The 14,445-nt window shown below is 46.1% G+C and overlaps 1 protein-coding gene across 3 annotated transcripts in view; it reads right to left on the reverse strand.

Annotated features, from left to right (window-relative positions):
- hdac3 (histone deacetylase 3) overlaps nucleotides 1-14,445 on the reverse strand; it is an 88,429-nt gene that overhangs the window by 23,360 nt on the left and 50,624 nt on the right. For all 3 annotated transcript variants that reach the window (XM_063053086.1, XM_063053087.1, XM_063053088.1), the window contains 3 exons: nucleotides 7,708-7,781; nucleotides 6,285-6,349; nucleotides 3,907-3,996 (listed from right to left, as the gene is read on the reverse strand). In XM_063053086.1, the coding sequence (XP_062909156.1) occupies nucleotides 3,907-3,996; nucleotides 6,285-6,349; nucleotides 7,708-7,781 (229 nt within the window). The remainder of the gene's footprint in view (nucleotides 1-3,906; nucleotides 3,997-6,284; nucleotides 6,350-7,707; nucleotides 7,782-14,445) is intronic.

The raw sequence follows: 14,445 nt of genomic DNA on the forward strand, positions 1-14,445 counted from the left end.
CTCCTTCCCTCTCCTAACCGTGACCCTCTTGTCTGCCTCCCGCGGCCCCGGTGTGACCACCTGCCTGTAACTCCTCTCTATCAACTCCTCACTCTCCCTGACCAGACGAAGGTCATTGAGCTGCAGCACCAGTTCCCTAACATGGTCCCTTAGGAGCTGCAGCTCAGCGCAGATGTGGACGTCCGGGAGTCTAGGAGACTCCAGAGCCTCCCACATCCGACACCGAGTACAGCAAGCTGCCCTCACACTCATACTTCCGCCTTTCCTCAAATAACAGGAAAAATTGAAAACCAAACCTACTTCGCCTCGCCCGTTTCCACCTAAGCCCATTGAGGCAAAGCCCTTAAGCCTTCACTCTGCTCCCGGCTCACTCCGCCGCCCACAAAATGATGCTGCCCGCTGTATAAGGCTGTGTTCCTTTTAAATCTTCCACGCTTCACTGCCCGACGTCACACGCCTGCGCAGTCCCGCCTCTCTTAACTCCGATGAGAAAGAGAAAAAGAAAAAATCAAAATGGCTTCCGCCGCACTCCCGCTTCAATTCTCAGACTTTCTTCTCCGAATGGAAGGTATGCAGATGATCTGTTACTATACATCTCTAACCCTGAGAAATCCATTCCTGCAGTAATATCCCGGCTTGCTCAGTTTGGTAACTTTTCTGGCTAAAAAATGAATCTTACTGAGAGTGAACTCTTCCCATTAAACATTCAGGTTCCAATTTATAGACGTTCACCATTCAGACTGGTTACTGACTATTTAACTTACCTGAGTGTTAAGATTACTAAGAAGTATAAAGATTAATTTAAGGCCAATTTTTTACCTTTAATTAATCAGGGTAAACAATTGCTTACTAAATGGTCTCCATTGTCTTTATCACTGATTGTTCGAATCAATGCTATTAAGATGATTATTCTACCTAAATTTCTATATCTATTTCAAGCGGTACCAATTTTTATTTCTAAATCCTTTTTTGATGCTGTTGACTCTAAAATTTCTTCATATATATGGCAGGATAAAAATCCTAGGCTAAGTAAAAAATACTTACAGAAGTCTAAAAAGGATAGCGGTTTGGTATTGCCGAATTTAAGACTTCATTACTGGGCAATTAATAACCGATATTTAATATTTTGGACACAGGATTTGGATATAATCCCAAGTCCACGATGGGTAAACCTTGAATGTAAATCTGTACAAAGGTTTTCATTGGTTTCTATTTTAGGGGCTTCGTTTCCCTTTGTTCTTTCCAAATTGAATAAACTAATGGTTAATCCAATAATTAAATATACATTACGAATACGGTTTCAATTTCATAAACTTTTTGGTTTGAACAAATTTATTTTATCAAGCCCTATTATATCTAATTTTTTTCCAACCCTCTGTTATGGATCAAGCATTTTTGGCATGGAAAATGAATATGTTTTCATGACTTATTCTTGGATAACTGTTTCATGTCTTTTGAACAGTTGTCTAATAAATAAAATTTGCCCAGATCCCTTTTTTTTTTAGATACTTACAAATTAGAAACTTTTTAAATACTTCGCTACCTACTTTTCTGACTTCATATCCAACTGATATCACGTAAAAAATTTTAAGTTTAAACCTGTATCAGAAGGGTTTAATAGCAACTATTTATGATATGATTATGAAAATACAGCCAGCTATATCTGATAAAATTAAGAATGAATGGGAAAGGGAACTTCAACTTTTCGTACCTATAGAAAAGTGGGAGAAAATTTTCCAATGAGTTAACTCTTCCTCTATATGTGCTAAACATGCGTTGATACAATTTAAGGTGGAGCATAGGGCCCACATGTCTAAAGATAAACCAGCTCGTTTTTACTGTCCTATAAGTCCTGTTTGTGACAGATGTCACTCTGAGCTAGCTTCTTTGACTCATATGCTCTGGTCTTGCCCTCTTTTGGAAAAATATCGGAAAGCCATTTTTGATACTATTTCAACAGTTTTGCGTATTGCTTTATAACCTCACCCTATTACTGCAATTTTTGGTTTACCAATGATGGAACATAGTTATTTATCCTCCTCAGCCCGTCGGATAATTGCATTTGCTACATTAATGGCTAGAAGATCCATCTTATTGAATTGGAAAGAGATCAATCTTCCTACTACATGTCAATGGTTTTCCCAAACTATATCTTGTTAAAATTTAGAAAAAATCAGAAGTGTCACTTTTGACCCTTCAATTAAATTTGAAGAGACTTGGAGGCCATTCATTCAACACTTTCATATGATGTAGCTTGACCTTTTCCGAATCCTTTTTATTAACCTTAAATATATGGACAGAGGAGCGGAGTTAATGACATTAATGAATGTATCCGATGTTATATAATAGCCCAGCTTTGTTTTGTTTAGTTCAATTTTTCTAACTTGGGTTTTTTTTTCCTGACATTTTTTCATTTTTCTTTTTATCATGTTTAATTACATTAAGAGTTTGGAAGGCTTGGTATACTTGTGTTATCTGTAGTTTATATTCGCATATGCTAATTACCAATCATGTAATCCCAATCTCTTCATACTGATATTATGTTTATGAATTTGAAAATTAATAAAAAGATTGAAAAAGAAAGATGTCGAAGTGTTGGGATGGACAATAGTTTCTGATGGACTCTAGACCATGGTCTCTTGGGGCTTGCATAGTGGGTGGTGGGGCTACTGCTTTAGCTGCCTGTGATGGGGGGCTTTGGGATTCAAACGTTTTTTTCTGTCATTCATTCTCTGGGTTTTGTTCTCTCTGTTTCGTGGATGTCCGTGAAGAGTAAGGATTTCAGCTTGTAGACTGTATATATTTTCTAATATTAAATTGATCGGTGGAAAAGGTAAATTGCTGAAGAAGAAGGAATCTGATAGGACAGGAGAGTGGACCATGTGAGAAAAGGAAGGGAGAGAGGAACCAGAAGGACATGATGGGCAGGTGAAGAGAAGGGCTGAGAGGGGAACGTGAATGGAGAATGGAAAAAGGGAGAGGGAGAAGGAATTATTGAAAGTTGGAGAAATTGATATTCATGCCATCAGGCTGGAGGCTACCTTGGTGGAATCTGAGGTGATACTTCTCCAACCTGAGAGTGGCCTCATTGTGCAGATAGATGAGACCATGGACCGCGATGTCAGAATAAGACCATAGGACATAACAGCAGAATTAGGCCATTCAGTCCATCAAGTTCGCTCCACCATTTCATCATGGCTGATCATGGATCCCATTCAACCCCATACCACCTACCCTCTCACCATATCCCTTGATGCCCTGACCAATCAGGAATCTATCAACTTCTGCTTTGAATATACCCACGGACTTGTCCTCCACCACAGTCTGTGGCATAGCATTCCACAAATTCACCACTCTTTGACTAAAAAATTCCTCCTTACTTCTGTTCTAAAAGGTCACCTCTCAATTTTGAGGATGTTCTGGATACCCCCACCATAGGAAACATCCTCTCCACATCCACCCTGTCGAGTCCTTTCAACATTCAGTAAGTTTCAATGAGATGCCCCCACATTCTTCTAACTTCCAGTGAGTACAGGCCCAAAGCTGCCAAATGCTCCTCATATGTTAACCCTTTCATTCCTGAAATCATCCTTGTGAACCTCCTCTGGACTCTCTCCAATGACAACACATCCTTTCTGAGATAAGGGGCCCAAAACTGTTGACAATATACGGGCTGACTAGTATCTTATAAAGCTTCAGTGACAGAGATGGAGATGGGGACGGGGATGGGGAATGGAGTGATTGGCCACCAGGAAATCCTGCCTTGTGTAGTGGACAGAGCGTAGGTGCTTGACCAAGCGGTTCCACGATACCCCAACCCCCAAAACAACACATTTCACCGGATGTTTCAATGTACAAGTGATAAGTAAAAGAATCTGAACCTGAAACTCAACTGACAGCACTTACCAGCACCTGGCAACGTTGCGGACTGTATAACCCCCGCCACCCATCACCAGCAGAGGGATATTGAAACTCTTCACGAACTCCACACAGTCCCTGCAAGCACAACAACTCCATTAGTCTCAATGGTTAATGTGACACTATGACAGCTTGGGGCGTTAGTATTTAAGTACAATTCTAGCGTCTTCTGTAAGGAATCTGTACATCCTCCCCATGGAATGTGTCGGTTTTCTCCCACTGGTTATTGTAAGTTGTCCCGTGATTAAGTTAGGGTTAAATTGGGGCGGCTCGAAGGGCTGGAAAGGCCTGTTCTACTCTGCAAGTGAGGGCTCTGTAGCGTGCTGTAATGACCCACACCACAGGTGAGGGCTCTGTAACATGCTGTAATGACCCACACTACAGGTGAGGGCTCTAACGTGCTGTAATGACCCACACTACAGGTGAGGGCTCTGTAACATGCTGTAATGACCCACACTACAGGTCAGGGCTCTAACGTGCTGTAATGACCCACACTGCAGGTGAGGGCTCTAACGTGCTGTAATGACCCACACTACAGGTGAGGGCTCTGTAACATGCTGTAATGACCCACACTACAGGTCAGGGCTCTAACGTGCTGTAATGACCCACACTACAGGTGAGGGCTCTGTAACATGCTGTGATGACCCACACTACAGGTCAGGGCTCTAACGTGCTGTAATGACCCACACTACAGGTGAGGGCTCTGTAACATGCTGTAATGACCCACACTGCAGGTGAGGGCTCTAACGTGCTGTAATGACCCACACTACAGGTGAGGGCTCTGTAACATGCTGTAATGACCCACACTACAGGTGAGGGCTCTAACGTGCTGTAATGACCCACACTACAGGTTAGAGCTCTAACGTGCTGTAATGACCCACACTACAGGTTAGGGCTCTAACGTGCTGTAATGACCCACACTACAGGTGAGGGCTCTGTAACATGCTGTAATGACCCATACTACAGGTTTGGGCTCTGAAACGTGCTGTAATGACCCACACTGCAGGTGAGGGCTCTGTAACGCACTGTAATGACCCACACTGCAGATCACACCCTACAGGTGAGCATCGCCGCCTCCCCACCACCCCTGTTTCTGCTCACAACATTCAATTAAATCAATGCTGACTGCATTCAACTGCAACAGAAAAAAATGATAATGATGTCACCTGGACGTGAGGACCTGAGTTATAGGGAAAGGTTGAAAAGGTTCGGACTTTATTCCCTGGTGTGTAGGAGAATGAGGAGGGATTTGATAGAGGTATACCGAATTATGAAGGGTATAGATAGGGTAAATACAAGCAAGCTTTTTCCACTGAGATTGGGTGAGACTAGAATTAGGGGTCACGAGTTAAGGGGAAAGATTAAATATTTAAGGGGAACCTGAGGTGGATCTTTGTCACTCAGAGGGTGGTGAGAGTGTGGAATTTCGGTGAGAGCACCAAATTTCTTGGTTTTCACCTGGCGGAAAATCTCACTTGGTCCCTCAACACCAGCGCCATAGCAAAGGAAGCCCAGCAGTATCTCTACTTTCTGCGAAGGCTGAGAAAAGTCCATCTCCCACCCCCCATCCTCACCACATTCTACAGAGGTTGTATTGAGAGCATCCTGAGCAGCTGCATCACGGCCTGGTTCGGAAATTACACCATCTCAGATCGCAAGACCCTGCAGCGGATAGTGAGGTCAGCTGAGAAGATCATCGGGGTCTCTCTTCCCACCATTACAGACATTTACACCACACGCTGCATCCACAAAGCAAACAGCATTATGAAGGACCCCACGCACCCCTCATATAAACTCTTCTCCCTCCTGCCATCTGGAAAAAGGCACCGAAGCATTCAGGCTCTCACGACCAGACTATGTAACAGTTTCTTCCCCAAGCCATCAGACTCCTCAATACCCAGAGCCTGGACTGACACCAACCTGCAGCCCTCTACTGTGCCTATTGTCCTGTTTATTATTTATTGTAGTGCCTGCACTGTTTTGTGCAGTCCCGGATAGGTCTGTAGTCTAGTGTAGTTTTTGTATTGTTTCATGTAGCACCACGGTCCTGGAAAACATTGTCTCATTTTTACTATGTTCTGTACCAGCAGTATGATTGAGATGACAATAAAAAATGACTTGACTTGACTTGAATTGGCTGCCAGTGGAAGTGGTGGATGTGGGTTTGATGAGAAGTTTAGATAGGTACATGGATGGGAGGGGTGTGGGTGTGCAAATCGATGGGACGAGGTAGATTAACAGCTTGGCACAGGCTAGAGGGGCCGAACAGCCTGTTTCTGTGCTGTACTGTTCTATCACTCTATGACAAGGACGACTCTGGTCACCGTGCGGATCACAGCATGCAGAACAGGAAAAGCCAAAGTTACCCGTGCCCTTTAATACTGAGATTGAAGCAACCGAGCCGATCACAGCCGAGGGAATCCGCACCGCACTGCAACGGAGAGAGAAGAGGTAAGCGTCAGGAACAGCCGCATGATTCACCAAGTGTGCAACCCAGAGACCCACCAGCAAACCTCGGAATGGCGACAGGGAGAGGGACACGTCAGGCGTGGCCACGGGAATCCCCATCTCTGGAAACTCAGAGACCCACCGATGAACCTCGGAATGGCAAGAGGGAGAGGGACATGTCAGGCGTGGCCACGGGAATCCCCATCTCTGGAAACCCAGAGACCCACCAATGAACCTCTGAATGGCGAGAGGGAGAGGGACATGTCAGTCGTGGCCACGGGAATCCCCATCTCTGGAAACCCAGAGACCCACCGATGAACCTCGGAATGGCGAGAGAGAGAGGGACATGTCAGGCGTGGCCACGGGAATCCCCATCTCTGGAAACCCAGAGACCCACCGATGAACCTCGGAATGGCGAGAGGGAGAGGGACATGTCAGGCGTGGCCACGGGAATCCCCATCTCTGGAAACCCAGAGACCCACCGATGAACCTTGGAATAGCGAGAGGGAGAGGCATAGAGGGGGAAGGGCAGAGTGTGGAGGGTGGGGGTAAAGGGCGGGGAGAGGGCGGAGAGCGGGAAGATGAGAGTGGATGAAGAGGAGAGTGGGGGAGGGAGCGAGGGAGGGAAGGGGGGTAAGGGGGAGGGGAGGGGAAGGGTGAGGGCGAGAGAGAGAAAGCCAGGTATGGCCACATAAATCCCCATCCCTGGAAACCCAGACACCCACAGAACAAAGGGAGAGGTGAAGAGGGGGAAAGAGGGAGTGTAAGAGGGGGAGGGGTAGGAGGAGAGGGAGTGGGGGGAAGGTGAGGTGGAGGGGCAGGGAGAGAGATCCAAAACCTGATGCCCAGGCAGTATTCTGACAAACCTCCTCTGCACTCTCTCTAAAGTTTCCACATCCTTCTTACAATGAGGCAACCAAAACTGAACACAGTACTCCAAGTGGGGCCTAACCAGGGTTTTACAGGGCTACGACAGCAAAGAGAAAAGGCAGATGCCTGCTCCGAAATATGATGCTCCACCCAGATGAGCGACTGGTCCCAGTACAGCAGGCCAGGTTTCCAAGGATATAGGAGAATGAATGCCTACAGAACTCACTGGGATGAACCGTGTCAGCAGTGAAGAGGGGGCTGACGTGGGGCAAGTAGGAACCACAGAATGGGTGTGTTCAATGGACTGGGAGAGGAGCAGGACCTGCCCTCCACTTATTGCCGGGTGGAACTCTAGAGACTAGTGGAGTGGCAGCATTGCCCTCACACCAACATCAGGGACCCATCCCGACTTGCTGTTACTCTAGGGGCCACTGAAGGTTTTGGTGAATCAGCAAATGGCAAGAATGTTACCTGGAGCACGATGCAGGTTGGCTGATAGAAATCCACAACCTGCTTGATAACGGGCTGGAACAGCAGTCTGTAGCCTGAAACACGAGGACGGAAGCATCAGGTTAGAACATCCGGCCACTTTCACTCACCGACGGCAGAGTGCACTGCTCTCTAGCTGCCTGATCTTTGCGTCAGACTTCCCACACGTGCTCACGGTGCAGTCTTCTGTGCAACACAGTCGTACAGCGGTTAGCGTAACACTTTACAGCGCCACCAAACCGGGTGGCATTCCCACCTCTGCCTCTACCTTCTCCCCGTGACCGTGCGCTTCTCCTCAGGGTGCTCCTCTTTCTCCCCACATTCCAAAGTAACACGGGTTCGGGTGAGTGGGCTGTGGGAATGCTACGTTTGCACCAGAGGGGTGGCAACACTTACAAGCTGCTACTCCACCCCCTCAGACTGTGTCAGTTGTTGAAACGAATGACACGTCTTTTCGATGTCTATGTGACAACTTATTTAGAGATACGGCATGGTAACAGGCCCTCCTGTGCCATCCAATCACACCCACGTGACCAATTAACCTGCTAACCAGTGCACCACAATGAAATACAAACGTTGGAAAATGCACAGTCACGCACTTTGGTAGCGGAAATAAATATACGGACTATTTTCTAAATGGGGAGAAAATCCAGGATTCTGAGATGCAGAGGGATTTGGAAGTCCTTGTGCAGAACACACTGAAGATTAACTTGCAGGCTGAATCAGTGGTGAGGAAGGCAAATGCCATGTTAGCATTCATTTCAAGTGGTCTAGAATACAAGAGCAGGGATGTGATGCTGAGGCTTTATAAGGCACTGGTGAGGCCTCACCTTGAGTATTGTGAATAGTTTGGGCTCATCTTAGAAAAGACGTGCTGGCATTGGAGAGGGCCCAGAGGAGGCTCACAAGGATGATTCCAGGAATTACAGGCTTATCATATGAGGAACATTTGATGGCACTGCATCTGTACTCACTGGAATTCAGAAGGATGAGGGGGGATCTCATTGAAACCTTTTGAATGTTGAAAGTCCTAGATAGAGTAGATGTGGAAAGGACGTTTCCCATAGTGGGAGAGTCTAGGACAAGAGGGCACAGCCACAGAATAAAGGGGTGCCCTTTCAAAACAGAAATGCGGAGAAACTTCTTTAACCAGAGGGTGATGAATTTGTGGAATTTGTTGCCACATGCAGCTGTGGAGGCCAGGTCATTGGATGTACTTAAGGCAGAGATTGATAGGTTCTTGATTGGACATGGCATCAAAGGTTACAGGGAGAAGGCTGGGAACTGGGGTTGAGGAGAAGATTTTTTAAAAAAAGGGTCAGCCATGATTGAATGGCGGAGCAAACTCGATGGGTCAGATGGCCTAATTCTGCTCCTGTGTCTTATGGTCTTAGCACAGTCAGAGAAATGCAGAGCACAGAAACGGGCTTTTCAGCCCCCCGAGTCCACGCCCAACCACAGCCCCCCATGCCCCTCCCATCCAAACTCCTCAAAAAGAGTGAAATCGGGCTCGTGCTGGCAGCTCATTCCACACTCTGAGTGAAGTGTTTGGAATGCGGGAGGAAACCGGAGCTGCTGGAGGAAACCCATTCCATCACAAGGAAAACGAAAAAAACTCTTCGCAGGCAACGCTGCGAATAAGACTAAACAGAAACCTTCCTTCAAACATCCCGGTGACAGTGGCCTTGAGGTACAGTCAGCTGTGGGAGAGTTCTGCTCGGACACACAGTGAGTATTGGGGGAAAGGCCATCTTAGATTGGGTGTTATGTAATAAATCAGATCTTATTAGGGAGCTCAATGTAAAGGCAGTGATCGTGATATGATTGAAATCATACAGCAATAGGAGAGGGAGAAGCATGAGACACATGTATCAGAATTGCAATGGAATAAAGGGAATTACAGAGGCAAGAGAGAGGTGCTTGCCCAGGTAGATTGGAGGAGGGAGCAACACTTACAGTACGCTGGATGAACTCAGCAGGTCAGGCAGCATCAGTGGAAACGATGAGTTGACATTTCAGGCCGGAACCTGATGAAGGGTTCCGGCCTGAAATGTCGACTCATCGTTTCCACTGATGCTGCCCAACCTGCTGAGTTCATCCAGCGTACTGTAGTGTTGCTTTGATCACAGCATCTGCCCATTATTTTGTGTTTAAGATTGGAGGAGGGTACTGGTGGGGATGACGGCAGAGCAGAGATGGTTGAAGTTTCTGGGAACAGATCACAAGGCCCAGAATAGCTATATCCAACAGAAGAAGTAGTTCTCAAATGGCAGGGGTAGGCAACTGTGGCTAACTAAGGAAGTTAAGGACTGCATAAAAGCCACGGAAAGAGCATATAAGGTAGAAAAAGTGAGTGGGAAGTTGGATCAACATACATCAAAGTTGCTGGTGAACGCAGCAGGCCAAGCAGCATCTATAGGAAGAGGTGCAGTCGACGTTTCAGGCCGAGACCCTTCGTCAGGACTAACTGAAGGAAGAGTGAGTAAGGGATTTGAAAGCTGGAGGGGGAGGGGGAGATCCAAAATGATAGGAGAAGACAGGAGGGGGAGGGATAGAGCCGAGAGCTGGACAGGTGATAGGCAAAAGGGGATACGAGAGGATCATGGGACAGGAGGTCCGGGAAGAAAGACAAGGGGGGGGGTTGACCCAGAGGATGGGCAAGAGGTATATTCAGAGGGACAGAGGGAGAAAAAGGAGAGTGAGAGAAAGAATGTGTGCATAAAAATGAGTAACAGATGGGGTACGAGGGGGAGGTGGGGCCTAGCGGAAGTTAGAGAAGTCGATGTTCATGCCATCAGGTTGGAGGCGTGGGAAGTTGGATGATTGGGAAGCTTTTAAAATCCAACAAAAGGCAACTAAAAAAGTTATAAGAATGGAAAAGATGAAATATGAGGGCAGACTAGTCAATAATATAGTTTCTTACTTCAGTGGTTGGTAAGTTGATGGAGAAGATCCTGAGAGGCAGGATTTATGATCATTTGGAGAGGCAAAATATGATTAGGAATAGTCAGCATGGCTTTGTCAAAGGCAGGTCGTTCCTTACGAACCTGATTGAATTTTTTGAGGATGTGATTAAACACATTGATGGAGGTAGAGCAGTAGATGTGGTGTATATGGATTTCAGCAAGGCATTTGATAAGGTACCCCATGTAAGGCTTACTGACAAAGTACGGAGGTGTGGGATCCAAGGGGACATTGCTTTCTGGATTCAGAACTAGCTTGCCCACGGAAGGCAAAGAGTGATTGTAGATGGGTCATATTCTGCATGGAGGTTGGTGACCAGTGGTGTGCCTCAGGGATCTGTCCTGGGACCCTTACTCTTCATGATTTTTACAAATGACCTGGATAAGGAAGTGGAGGGATGGCTTAGGAAATTTGCTGATGACACAAAGGTTGGAGATGTTGTGGATAGTGTGGAGGGCTGTCAGAGGTTACAGCAGGACATTGATAGGATGAAAAACTGGGCTGAGAAGTGGCAGATGGAATTCAACCCAGATAAGTGTGAGGTGGTTAACTTTGGTAGGTCAAATATGATGACAGAATATAGTATTAATGGTAAGACTCTTGGCAGTGTGGAGGATCAGAGGGATCTTGGGGTCCAAGTCCATAGGACACTCAAAGCTGCTGTGCAGGTTGACTCTGTGGTTAAGAAAGCATATGGTGCATTGGCCTTCATCAATCATGGGACTGAGTTTAGGAGCCGAGAGGTAATGTTGCAGCTATATAAGGCCCTGGTCAGACCCCACCTGGAATACTGTGCTCAGTTCTGGTTGCCTCACTACAGGAAGAATGTGGAAGCCATAGAAAGGATGCAGAGGAGATTTACAAGGAAGATGCCTGGATTGGGGAGCATGCCTTATGAGAATAGGTTGAGTGAACTCAGTCTCTTTTCCTTGGAGCGATGGAGGATGAGAGGTGACCTGATAAAGGTGTATAAGATGATGACAGGTATTGATAATGTGGATAGTCAGAGCCTTTTTCATATAGAAACATAGAAATCCTACAGCACAATACACGCCCTTCGGCCCACAAAGTTGTGCCGAACATGTCCCTACCTTAGAAATTACTAGGCTTACCTATAGCCCTCTATTTTTCTAAGCTCCATGTACCTATCCAGGAGTCTCTTAAAAGACCCTATCGTATCCGCCTCCACTACCATTGCTGGCAGCCCATTCCACACACTCACCACTCTCTGAGTAAAAACTTACCCTGACATCTCCTCTGTACCTACTCCCCAGTTCCTTAAATCCGTGTCCTCTTGTGGCAACCATTTCAGCCCTGGGAAAAAGCCTCTGACTATCCACACGATCAATGCCTCTCATCATCTTATACACCTCTGTCAGGTCACCTCTCATCCTCCGCCGCTCTAAGGAGAAAAGGCCGAGTTCACTCAACCTATTCGCATAAGGCATGCTCCCCAATCCAGGCAACATACTTGTATATCTCCTCTGCACCCTTTCTATGGCTTCCACATCCTTCCTGTAGTAAGGCGACCAGAACTGAGTACAGTACTCCAAGTGGGGTCTGACCAGGGTCCTATACAAATGCAACATTACCTCTCAGCTCCTAAATTCAATTCCACGATTGATGAAGGCCAATACACCGTACGCCTTCTTAACCACAGAGTCAACCTGCGCAGCTGCTTTGAGCGTCCTATGGACTTGGACCCCAAGATCCATCCGATCCTCCACACTACCAAGACTCTGACCATTAATACTATATTCTGCCATCATATTTGACATACCAAAATGAACCACTTCACACTTATCTGGGTTGAACTCCATCTGCCAATTCTCAGCCCAGTTTTTCATCCTATCAATGTCCCGCTGTAACCTCTGACAGCCCTCCACACTATCCATAACACCTCCAACCTTTGTGTCATCAGCAAACTTACTAACCCATCCCTCCACTTCCTCATCCAGGTCATTTATAAAAATCACTAAGAGTAAGGGTCCCAGAACAGATCCCTGAGGCACACCACTGGTCACCGACCTCCATGCAGAATATGACCCGTCTACAACCACTCTTTGCCTTCCGTGGGCAAGCCAGTTCAGGATCCACAAAGCAATGTCCCCTTGGATCCCATGCCTCCTTACTTTCTCAATAAACCTTGCATGGGTACCTTATCAAATGCCTTGCTGAAATCCAGATACACTACATCTACTGCTCTTTCTTCATCAACGTGTTTAGTCACATCCTCAAAAAATTCAATCAGGCTCGTAAGGCACGACCTGCCCTTGACAAAGCCATGCTGAATATTCCTAATCATATTATACCTCTCCAAATGTTCAAAAATCCTGCCTCTCAGGATTTTCTCCATCACTTTACCAACCACTGACGTAAGACTCACTGGTCTATAATTTCCTGGGCTATCTCTACTCCCTTTCTTGAATAAAGGAACAATATCTGCAACCCTCCAATCCTCCGGAACCTCTCCCTTCCCCATTGATGATGCAAAGATCATCGCCAAAGGCTCAGCAATCTCCTCCCCCGCCTCTCACAGTAGCCTGGGGTACATCTCATGTGGTCCCGGTGACTTATCCAACCAGCACATCCTCTTTCTTAATATCTACATGCTCAAGCTTTTCAGTCTGCTGCAAGTCATCACTACAATCACCAAGATCCTTTTCCATTGTGAATACTGAAGTAAAGTATTCATTAAGTATCTCTGCTATTTCTTCCGGTTCCATACATACTTTCCCACTGTCACACTTGATAGGTCCTATTCTTTCACATCTTATCCTCTTGCACTTCACATACTTGTAGAATGCCTTGGGGTTTTCCTTAATCCTGCCCGCCAAGGCATTCTCATGGCCTCTTCTGGCTCTCCTAATTTCCTTTTAAAGCTCCTTCCTATTAGCCTTATAATCTTCTAGATCTCAAACATTACCTAGCTCTCTGAACCTTTTGTAAACTTTTCTTTTCTTCTTGACTAGATTTATTACAGTCTTTGTACACCATGGTTCCTGTACCCTATCATAACTTCCCTGTCTCATTGGAACGTACCTTTGCAGAACTCCACACAAATATCCCCTGAACATTTGCCACATTTCTTCTGTACTTTTCCCTGAGATCATCTGTTTCCAATTTCCTGCCTGATAGCCTCATAATTCCTCCTACTCCAATTAAACGCTTTTCTAACTTGTCTATTCCTATCTCTCTCCAATGCTATTGTAAGGGAGATAGAATTATGATCACTATCTCCAAAATGCTCTCCCACTGAGAGATCTGACACCTGACCAGGTTCATTTCCCAATACCAAATTAAGTACAGCTCTTGTAGGCTTATCTACATATTGTGTCAAGAAACCTTCCTGAACACATCAAACAAACTCCATCCCATCTAAACCCCTCGCTCTAGGGATAAGCCAATGGATATTTGGGAAATTAAAATCTCCCATCACAACAACTCTGTTATTATTACACCTTTCCAGGATCTGTTTCCCTATCTGCTCCTCAATATCCCTGTTATTATTGGGCGGCCTATAAAAAACACGTGGCCAAGTGGTTAAGGCATTCGACTAGCGATCTGAAGGTCATGAGTTCGAGCCCCAGCCGAGGTAGCGTGTTGTGTCCTTGAGCAAGGCACTCTGCAATGACACTGGTGCCAAGCTGTATGGGTCCTAATGCCCTTCCCTTGGACAACATCGGTGTCGTGGAGAGGGGAGACTTGCAGCATGGGCAACTGCCAGTCTTCCATACAACCTTGCCCAGGCCTGCA

Source organism: Mobula hypostoma, chromosome 7, assembly GCF_963921235.1.
Source record: "Mobula hypostoma chromosome 7, sMobHyp1.1, whole genome shotgun sequence".
Classification (NCBI taxonomy): domain Eukaryota; kingdom Metazoa; phylum Chordata; class Chondrichthyes; order Myliobatiformes; family Myliobatidae; genus Mobula; species Mobula hypostoma.